Genomic DNA, 11,952 nt, shown 5'->3' with positions numbered 1-11,952 from the left:
TACCATTATTTATTTACCAAATTCTTTATCAAATCGCCAAATAATCACCTAGTTTGACGCCAAGATAACATGTAGCGCTATTAAAAATTATTTTTAACAATTTACTCACTTTCCAACCATAAGATTAACCTGAAGGAAAAAATCTTAAAGATTTGTTATAATACTTTATTTTTCTGACAAAATATAGAATTATTGTAATGCAACGCATCATTAAAGGCAAGCTTGATTTCAGATTATGATTTGGATATTAAAATGCTATTCTTACATTGTAAACCCATCGTAATGTGTTTCTGATAGCTTTATATAAATTGGCCAATTATAGAAAAAACTTTTATCTGTTTCAGAGAGGCGCAGCTTAGGCAGTACAGGCCCCTGTACGATAAAAAATCAACTAATCAATTATTCTATTGTATGAGAAAAATATTATATAACTTAAATATTAAATATCATTCTTTAAACCATATTGCTTTTTTTAGAACTTAGGAAGAAATGATGATCGATAGCTATTTTTTCACTAATAAGAAATTATTTGCATATTATTGAAATGAGCTTGAATTAGTTTTACGCGGAACATACGAAAATAAAAAAAAATCATTAGTTATCTTTTTAAAGTGCATTATGAATTTTCTACAATGTTATAGAAAAAAAGTAACAAAAAATAATATTTAATGTTAATAATCTCGTTCTATTTTGAAGATCGCTTTATGATCAAGTAACAACATTTTAAACAGTGGTTGGGCTAAAACATAATCACCTAAAAAAAGAAAATATCAAACTTCTCGTTTAAATTTTTGAAAAACAAATAATTCTAAATAATGCAATTGAAATTTCATTTCATTATGGAATTGAAAGACTGTTCGAATATTTCCTTAGTCATAAATTGCTCAATTCATTTTCAAAATATTCTGTGTTAATCTATATAAGTATTATTATGGGAATGCAGCCTATTGGGTACGTGGTGAAACGTCCAACGGGTTCATTTACCAATAACAACATTTTATTTTACGAGAAAATACAGGTGACAATATACAGCCGTAGCGTACACAAAACCAGTACTTGAAAAAATCATCAATGCACAAGCACCAAATTGTTGTTAGACAATTGAAAAAGCACAAAGAGCACAGTGAGAACTCGCTTGACATCAATAATTCAACGCGTGAATTTGCTAAACTATTATTTTCGGGCGTGCACCACCGATTTTATAGTTCCTCCCATAAGGAATCAGAAGTTCGGAAAGAAACTAGATATAACTAAGATAATTAGTATGTAAGAAACTAAGAGGAGTCCAAACAGAGGTATCCTCAAGATTCCTGCATATTCGAGAACCTTTATTTTCGTCTCTGAAATCGTTGTCCATTCATCAAATGGTCAGCCAATTTTCCGCCAAGAATGAGTATTTTTTATCTGTATCCATTCAATGCCTGTTCGAGTTATCTGTAAAACTCTTTTCATTGCTATTAAACTGATTATATAGCCTTACAATATTTTAGATTCCTAACAACAGGTTTAGAGATTGGGTGAAAAGCAATTCAAAGAACTATACAATTAATTTAGTTCAAAATTATTAAAAAATATCACATAATGGCTAATTAATTTTGGAATTTGTTTATTATTATTATATAGACTATCTTGACTTATAGTAGAATGCATAGAATAGTTGAGATATTTATGTTTTCCAAATACATCATGCATTGAATTATATATCTATGAATTCCTTAATTTCATTTATAACATCAGAAGTACTAGAATTCAATAGCGCTCGACGCAATGCCTCATTAAAGCATATTCTCTAACTATTCTTATCATCTTAAATTTAAACATCTTAATTAATAGGCATCTTGTTTAAATTATGTAACAAAAATACAAATAATGCGTAACAGTTCGCGCAATAATTACTTAGATGATAAAAATAAAGTTTTCTACACAATGTCAATTTGAATTCAGTATATCATTCTGACAAGTTTAAAGAGAATTTCCAAATGTTTTTACATTCTTTAGATGCTGACTTATTTATATGCAATAAATTTGAACGTTGAGTAGAAACTTAAAATGTTCAAAAGTCAACCGCCATTTAAAAATAACAGAAACGAAATTCACTTTATTCCTACACTCGAAGTATGAGATGCCATGTCATTTAGCATTGAAACTACTGAATAGTTTTGAATTATTCAAGGTATGTATATATTGTGTAGCTTTTATATTTAATGCTAATAATTTTGTAAGAATATCATTAATTCAAATATAAAGTTAATAAATTTTATATGCTAATGAATTCTCTAAATTCAAATAACATGAACTATATACCGAATAAGTTTATTTATTTAGTTTTTCGTATTAGATAAAAGTTATAATAATAGTTATTAAATTTATAAAAAAATTAAATATATATGGAATAAACTATCTCGTTGTTCATTATAACTATTCATGATTTAAAGTTTCAGAATTTATAAATATATGCATTAAATTTTACATTATTATAGAAAAATTAGAAATAAATTTATTGTTTAATATGCATTATTTTTTTTATCAAATTTTAAATGAATTCAGATTTTGTTATTAATTAGCTTTAGTTTGGTAACTATAAATTTATTTATCATACCATAGTTAGTAAAAGATTTTATGAATTGTTTTTCATTATTTACCAGATTGCTTTGCGTTTTGGGAAAATACGAAATATTAACTACATAGAAAATAGTTTTGTGTTATCTTAAGATAAAATTACTTAATTAAAATATACAAAATATTAAGATGAAAAGACGACATATTTAAAAAAAAACAATTTACGTTTTCAGAGTTAAAAAAATTAATAAGAGTTAATAAAACATTTTTTTAATAAAGAGTATCTATCTGATGATAGATAAAAATTGGATAGGATATAAACTAATAGTTGGGCAAATATTCGTTACGTTTATTACATTTTTCAATCAGTTTGAAATGTGTTTTTTTCTATTATTTTAATGTTAATTTCATATAGATTTATCCGAGCCTTATTTTATAAATATATAGATGCAATTATATACAGGCATATAAACTCTATCTATGTAAATTTGATTAAATTTAATGATAGGAAAACATGATATATTTTAAATGTTTATGAGAACTCGCTGCATTTCCATGAAATTTTAAACTGAGTTTATTTGATTGAATTTCCGGCTCGAAATAACACTATAACTATTTTAGAACGTATTTCGTAAATTCCACTATTGTAAGACGAATTGGACTAAAATTATATTATATAGATTTGAATGGAATAATAGTTGCTAACATTTAAACTACATCAGCGATTCTCAACTTGTGGGGGGCGCCCCCCTAGGGGGGCTCGAGCAAACCTGAGGGGGGTCGCGAGAATATAAAGATAAAATATTATTTAAAAAAATTTATCAACTGACTGAAAGGAAAACCCACAAACACATAGAGAACCAAATACATTTCGACATATTTAATTACTAAAGTAAAACAATTTACTAAATCAAAATTTACTAAATTAGACATACTAAATTAAAAACAAATTTAATAATTATTAGCGACTTCCTTGGACCTGTCTTTTAGAGCAAAATTTTTCGAATGAAGGCTTAATATTAGAAATAGACAATCTCAGTTCTGTTTCTATATTTAGCCGAGATCTGCATTTTGTCTTCAAAGAAAAGCCACAGCAGAAAATCCAGTTTCACAAAAGTAGGTTGTTGAAAATGGTAATAGCCTTTGTTTTTAGTGCAATAATAGCCGAAATGCCTTTGTTTTTAGTGCAGAAAAATCATCCTCTACTCCTGCCCAAAATTCAAATAGTGATTTATTACTAAATTGCCTTTTAGTTTCGGAACTTGTAGTGAAGTCTATGAATTGTTCTTCCTCATCAATTGAGAATCCTTCGGAAGTCTTATGAAATGAATCCCAAACCCACTCGTAACTTGCTATCAGTTTGTCGTCAACAAGAAAATACTTTAAAATTCTTTGCCAGCATGGCTAAATGATTTTCAATGGTTACAAAAACCACTTTTACATGTCTTCTTCAGCCTTGCAAGTTTTAGTACAATCATCTACATTTGCAAACATTGTTGGGTTTTTTTGCTTTAAATTTATGTTCCACAATTCCAATTTTCTAGAAAAAGCACTAACTTTATCATTCGTATCCAACATATGTCTATTTGCTCCTTTGAGTTGAAGATTCAAGTTATTTAATTTCCCGAATATGTCGACCCAGTAGTTCAATTTCATCACAAATAAACCAACGCGAAAATTCTCGGTCTCCGCTCTGTTTTTTTCTTCTAGGAAAATGTCGAATTCTTGTCTTAATTCATAAACACGTTGCAAAAATTTCCCACGCGATAACCATCTTGTATCGCAATAAAATAGTAACGCTGAATGTACTGAACCCATGTCTTTACAAAGTGCGGAAAAGATTCTCGATTTCAGGGGGTCTCATTTTTATATAATTTACTACGGGGACAACCATAATTAACACAATATTCAGACCAGGACTCATTTCTTTCGAAGCCAAAGCTTCTCTGTGGATCATGCAATGTATCCAGACCCACTGAGGCGATTTTGTTTTACAAGTGCTTGTATACCTTGGAATCTTCCGGACATTGAACGAGCACCATCGGTGCATATTCCGACATAATTTTCCCCTCCTATGTTTGTCTCATACTGACTATGTTTATCTATGCTGACATAAAATCATTTAAAATTGCAAATAATGCGAGCCCTGTTGTTTTGAGTTCTATTGGTTTGCAGAAAAGTAGTTCTACTACTGACATATTATCACAAAATCGAACACAGGCAATTAAATGAGCATCTTTATTACTATCTGTTGCTTTATCAAACTGTACTGAAAACAATTTGTCATGCAACTTCGAGAAATGCTGACACTGTTCATCTTCAGCTATATCACCAATTCGACGAGCAACAGTATCATTTGAAAGAGGTATGAACTGCAATTGTTTTGAAAAATTATCTCCAAACATAGTTTCTGCAATCTCAATTGCTGCTGGCAAAATAAGCTCTTCCCCAATGGTGTGAAGGTTTTTACATCTTGCTATTTCATATGAAGCTTTGTAAGATGAAATTAAAGCTTTTTTAGTCACAAAGTTTCCTTAAAAAGTAATTTTTGATTTTTATATGACTTGAATTTTAATTCGAAGAATTATCTGGGTTGGTTGTACTCACTATGAAGCGTTTCCGAATGTTGTCGTTTAAGTTTATTAGGTTTCATGCTGTCTGCGGCCAACATTTTTTAACAAATTATACACATGGACCTTTCTTCTTCATTTACTTCAGTACTGATCAACCCGAAATTTAAGTATTCTTGAGAATATTTTCTTGGTTTTATTTTCGGAACCACGCTTGTCTGTGTATTTGTTGGTGCTTCACTATCGTCTAATTCCCGCTTACTTCGGCTTAAAAATTTATCCACGAGTCTGCATAAATCTACTGCCGTGAATATTTAATAATGTAATTAACACAAAAACATATATAACATACACATTCACGATAGATTCGATAGAGAGAGAAGGATCGACTCGAATGAGACTGGCAGGAATTGGAACTTGCATAATCGATCATTTTCCTTCTTTCTATGAGTAAATATTTGCTCTTCGCCTGTTCGAGACGGCATCGGTCGTGTGGATTCTCTTCCACAAACATAACTTTTTTTTCTTTTTGTTTAGTCGTGCTTCTGTTTTATTTCTTTTATTATTCGAAAAAAATGTAGTCCCAGTTTCTAAATTTAACTCACCCCGTTTAGGTTAACTTTCATTAACGAATTTTTCTACTTTCATATTCTTTTAACGTTATCTCCCTGTTTGGTTTTCATTTCAAATATAATCCGATTGATAAAATGCCAAATGTGGTTTCTCGCCAACGTTGGTTCGCTTTCACTCTTGTTTTGTCAGTTAGTTAAAAATAATTTAAAAACAGAATCCAAAATACTTAATATGCATTATTGTTGTATACATTTTATTGTAAGCGGGGGGACGCGATGAAAATTATGATTGAAAACTGGGCCGCGAATACTGAAAGGTTGAGAAACGCTGAACTACATGATACAATAACATCAAATGTATATAAGTTGCTCACTCTTATTGCGACTTAATAGCTACTTCTGATATCGTTAAATGTAGGCACATACTTCCATTTGGAAAAATGCTTAAAACACAAAGGATAGCTCTTATTTGCTAAGAATGTCTCGATATATTAAAATTAACACATACTGCACTAATATTCTTTTTTTAAATATTAATGCAGCATTCTGTGTCGAAATATGACGGTTACATTTTTTGACGAATCAATAGCCACTTCAAGGAAATAATCTGTTGATTTCATAATTATCACTGAGGAGACAGATGAAATGGTCCAAAATTGCTTAAAGCATCATTATTCCAAAGTTTTGGGTGAAATAAAGTTTAACTTTATTTCGTTTCAAAATTTATTATTTTATAAACTATTTTTTAAATAAAAATGATTTATAAAACTAGATTCAGTTCAGTTATATTAACGTACCGTTTTTAAAACAACACTAGGACAATTTTGGAACCGACATCATGATTTTGAAATGTTGTCAGATAACGAGGAAGTCGCCTGAGCTGAAATTCTCCTCTCCAAATTTCCGCGCCACACCAGCGGGAGGACGTGTGGCCCCGACGGATTTAACGTGTTCCCGACCCGCTTACATGACAGTTCGTCTGTGGAATCGGGTAACGAACCTGAAATCCTCTAGTTCCGAAGCTGAAGCTTTACCACCAGGCCACCGCGAGCCTCAAGTATAGGATGTATAAAACGAATTTAGATTTTTTTTTTCCAAAAATACATTGATTGAAACATATATTATAAACATTTAAGCAGAAAAAAGATTTTTTCATTTGTCAGTATATGTCTGTCTTTGTCGATTTAAAAATTGGCTATTTGGATCATCTTAGAGTAGGGATATTCTGTATATTGTAATAGAAAATATCAAACTCCGGTATGTGTATGTGTGTAGGAGGAAGATTTAGAGTAAACAAATAAAGACGCAATAAAAAAAAATAAACACTCTTTACACTAAATGAAAACAAAAGTAATAAAACATATCTGAAGTGTACACAATAGCAGCACTTATAGAAAATAGCAGCACACAAGCATCAAATCAATAACAATCAACTGCAACAGTACAAAGTGCTCACAGAGAACTCGAGGGAGAGTCTTCGCTTAACTACTCACAACTCTCGAGTCGTCTGCGACTTCGACTCGATATTCGGTCCATCCTTTCTTTTTATAACTTCCGTGAGAGGGAAAAGAACACCAGAAATCGAGTTCTAATGGGCTATCGACAAGATTCTTGAATATTCTAAGTTTTTTATTTTTGTTACCAAAATTACCAAATTCGTCACCCTGTATAACCATTCTTATCTACAATGGAAGTTATGTATAGTGCACGATGGATGGGTCTTGTTCATGAAACCACCTGTCTCGAAGCGCCCTCTTCCGAGTCTTCATGTCTCTAATTTTCCTTTTGGAATCTTATCAACGGCTTCATCATCTATAATTGAAACCTATTCAAATGCACTAAGGTTAAACTGTACTTTCGTTGCTATTGCATCATTTAACATATACTTGACGTTTTGGCCAATATATTTTCATTAACGTATTTATAGCTTAGTATATCGATGCAATAAAATTTGCATTACAGCTGGCGGTCACAATTTTCAAAAATTGTTGTGATGCAGGATTTGCATAATGGAATCTTATGGCCTATTGAAAGTTGAAAAATATAACATTTTGCTAAAATTCATGAGTTTTCTATCTCAGTCTATCTTGTTTCTCACCGTTTCCCATAAGACAGTATTTGTTGCCTTCTGAGTTATGATTACACATTGTAAGGGGAGGGGTACTGTTCTTGTGCATATACCACGAATTTTGAAACACAGTTTATGTTATGAATATTAGCTGCCTTTGAGGACCAGCTTTTCACCCAGAATATTGGTTCATGTTTAATTTCTTTTAAGTCTCTGATGCATAACATAATATTCTTGATTTCCCCGGTAAAATATTTTTAAGCATCAAATCCTGATTTAAACAGTGGGAACTTAATAGCTATACACTAGTTTTTTTATTATGTAACTGAGCCTTCCTAATGAAGTCGTATCCCTTGATATCATTGCATAAAACTTCTGAATATTCTATTTCAAATTGTACATTGCCTTTTGCATCAATGTATTTTCATTTGTTATCTCGCAGAAGTAATAATAATAGAAGTGAATCATATGATTAATTATTTGAGGAAACGATATATACAGCTTGGAATTCATTGCAAATATCAAATCAACTGCAGAAATTTATGAAAAAAGTATTTTAAAAATTCATAACATATATGCGAAAATTAATATCATTCGAAAGATATTTTCAATTGTTAAAAAGATCCTTTTCATAAAAATATCTTTAAAAGTGTTCGTGAAAAAACCCAAAATCTGGATTATTTTTTGATAAATTGAAATTTTAATAAATAAACAAATAATAAATAAAAATAAAAATTTCTTTGACGTGCAATTTTCTACAATCCAACTTAGAGAGAAATCTATGCCAAATTTTGTATCTCTAGTTCTAACAGTCTCTTCTACAGAAAGCTAGCTCTACACAGCGATGAACTTATTCATACATTCTGCTTTATTATTAGAAGAGAAAACCCAGTGACCTGGTGGTAAGTTCTAGGCTTCGGTACCGGTGGGTTTCATATTTGTGACCCGATTCCACCGAAGAACCGTCGTATAAACGGGTCTGATGCACGCTAAATCCGTCGTGGCCAAAGGTCCTCCCGCTGGTGTGGTGTGGAAGTTTGGAGAGGGAAATGCCAGCTCAGGTATCGTCCTCGTCATCTGACTGCGGTTCAAAATTATGAGGTCCATCCCAAAATGGCCTTTGTCTTGCTCTAACACGCGAAGTATATATAACAGAACTAAACTAAACTTATTACTAGAAGATTAATTATATAATTTTTAGGGAGTATTTATAAGATTTCCATTTTTAAAATGCATTTTCTTTTTTAATGAAGTGTGGTAGAATCCTCTGTTTTGTTGTCATTTAGCAAACTGTGTTCTGTTTGAAAGAAGAAAAAAAGAGCAATACTTTTCCTCTTTTAGATCAAGATGTCCCCATTTATCACCTTAATACTTTGGATTGTCCTGGCAATCCAAGTCAGTGCCACTAGATTCGAGGACTGTGGATCAACGAGTCAGGTGACAGCAGTTGACTTTTCCGGATGTTCTGACGATGACAGTGTTTGCATTGTGGACAGGGGGACCGTACAAAACATAACTATAAAGTTTGCATCCAAAGAGGAATCGAAATCCGTTGACGCTGTGGTATATGGTCAAGTTCTGGATATTCTTCTACCTTTTGAAGTGCAACAACCTGACGGATGTAAATCTGGCATCTCATGCCCACTTACAGATGGAACAAGTTACACTTACCATGGTAGTGCGGACATGAGGGAATTATCTCCTCAAACAAGGGCAATACTTGAATGGTATCTCAAAGATGATGAATATGATAATATTGTTTGTGTTCAGATTTCATGTGAAATTAAATAATTTTATTGGTTATTTAATGAATTAAAATAATATTTCACATTTTAAAATTTTGAGCAATAAAAATGATTTGGCAAAATTGTGATGATTATTGAAAGAAATAAAATGTAATCATTATGCAAAATATTAAATATTTTTTAATAATAAATCAAAGGACAGCATGGTACGTATGTCGCAAACTATCTCCGTTAGTATCATTTTGTATTTAAACTCCAAAAATGAACAGTACTACTTGATTGCTATTAATATAAAATAATAAACAAAAGATATATATTTATATTGAGTGGTGCAAAATATATCTATTTATTTTTTAAATTGATAATTAAAATAATTGTAATTAATTTCTCAATATACATTACGTCCCCTTAATTTTCAGTCACTTTCGCTCCTGGACTTATAAACTTTCCAAGTGCTCTTATAAATGTAAATTCACCATATGTAATCGCACGTATTAATACCAAATTCACATCCTCCTGACGTTATACTGGTTGATACAGTTCACTGTTTATAAGTGTACATGAAATAAAATTTCAACAGTGTTTTAATAAATATCGGATATAAACAGAATAGCCACGTTTGCTTTGATTTCTTTCTCTACTAGGTAATTTCTTCTACTTTTACGAGGTAATTCAGTTACTGTTGCTTATTTTCCTTGGATTAAACATCAATTCAAACCAAGTCCAAGAGATCGGGGAAATAGGGGAGCAGTAGCTTCTGAGAGTAAAGAACCCTGAGCACCCGGGAGCAGAAGTCTATCTTTAGCTCATACGAAGATGACACTCACTTGCAAAACCCCTATTTACGGGGGGGGGGCTCTCTTTCGCACACCTCACAGATATAACACAGGGTAAGGAACAATCATTCCCGAACCGAACCAGGACTCATATCCGGGACGCCCAAATCATGGGGAAGACGCGCTACCCCTAAGCCAGGACATCGACAGGTTGTTCAGTAAATTAAATATATACCACTTGATTCAATGATCTACAATCGTCATACAAGACAGCATAGATAATAAGAATCATATCAAATATGAGAGGTTAAGCATTGGAAGGAATCATGGTAAAGTAAAAAGTAAAAATAGTACTTGTATTTAAGTATAAGATAAAATTCTCTAAAGGAGTTCTTCGTGACTTATTAATTACGTGACAAAATCAGTACTTTTTTATTACATAAATATATGGCGGATTAATCATAAATCTAATTGTAAAAAAAAATTGTGTGCAATGCATCCTAGCGTCTAGTTCCATTAAGGGTGCAGAGCTGCAATCCCTTCCTAAATTTTTAGTTTCTCGTATACGTAGTATAGGTAAAGAATAGTAATCGTCAAAAAATTCGAACTCTAGATATTAACGAATCTCAGCATTTTAGACCTTCTTGAGATCGAAAACACAATTTTAAAAAATGCCCGTCTGTCTGTCTCTGACAAAGATAACTCAAAAAGGCTTAGATTAGAAGATTGAAATTTCGTATACGGTCTTTACACCTATTTTTTTATTTCTGCTAAATTTTGAGTAATATCTGTTATGAGGAAGTTCGCTGTCCGGCAGTTCGAATGTAAGTTAGCACAATAAAAATAAAAAGAAGAGCGCAAGATAATAAATTCAGTAGATAGATTTAATATCTATAGTATATTCACCTGTCAAATGTTGAGCCAAATTCAATTGCGGATGTACTGTTTGTCTGTCTGTATTTTTCGAAACAAGTAAACGCGATAGTTCAGAAATGCAGTGACTTAAATATGTCAAATTTGGCATGGGATTTTATGATTACAGATCAAATCTTGTATCAAATTTTGTTTCAATCGGTTGAGTAAAGCACGTCTAAAATACAAATTTGATAATTGGGCATTGTTAACACATGCTAGGATTAATCGCCAAAGAATTCGCCAAAAATCACAAGAGAGATTCAGTAGAAATTCTAAATTCCTATCAAAAGTTAATATTTCGTAATTATCATATGCCAATGCTATGTAAAGCGTTCTTTTGCATAACAAGTTTGTAGAAAGCAAGCGAGAAAGTTTTGGTGGGGCCATTTCTGCTAGTTTTAAATTTCATTTTTTTTTAAATCATATTTCTCTACTTTTCGTAAATCTGTATCTCGATGAGATATTGTTACACAAATTGTTAATTTGACGTTAAACACTTTTTTTGTTTTTTGAGTTTCTTCAGAGTATAGGATGAGTTATTAACCACTTAATAGAGACAAAGAGAATATACTATATAGCAGAAACGATAACACTATTTTCAAGAAAACCAAAGATATAAATTATACGGAAGAATGAGATAGGAGGAGCTTATAGCGTTTTTCATAAGCATCATAGACGCAGACGTCAGTCGCATAACACCGAGCAGTAATATCTGCATTAAAATAACTAACTTCAAATGAAATATAT

General features: G+C 31.4%; 1 protein-coding gene across 1 annotated transcript; it reads left to right on the top strand.

Moving 5' to 3' along the window:
- The first annotated feature begins 2,086 nt into the window (after positions 1-2,086).
- Positions 2,087-9,627, top strand: LOC129957410 (NPC intracellular cholesterol transporter 2 homolog a-like). The gene is made up of 2 exons (XM_056069717.1): positions 2,087-2,173; positions 9,111-9,627. Exons 1-2 carry the CDS (start codon positions 2,123-2,125, stop codon positions 9,558-9,560), a joined length of 501 nt encoding a protein of 166 aa, XP_055925692.1. The 5' UTR covers positions 2,087-2,122; the 3' UTR covers positions 9,561-9,627.
- The last annotated feature ends 2,325 nt before the right edge of the window (positions 9,628-11,952 follow it).

Source organism: Argiope bruennichi, chromosome 11, assembly GCF_947563725.1.
Source record: "Argiope bruennichi chromosome 11, qqArgBrue1.1, whole genome shotgun sequence".
NCBI classification, from domain to species: Eukaryota; Metazoa; Arthropoda; class Arachnida; order Araneae; family Araneidae; genus Argiope; species Argiope bruennichi.
The sequence above is the reverse complement of the archived record's forward strand: the minus strand, read 5'-3'. Positions and strand labels throughout refer to the sequence as shown.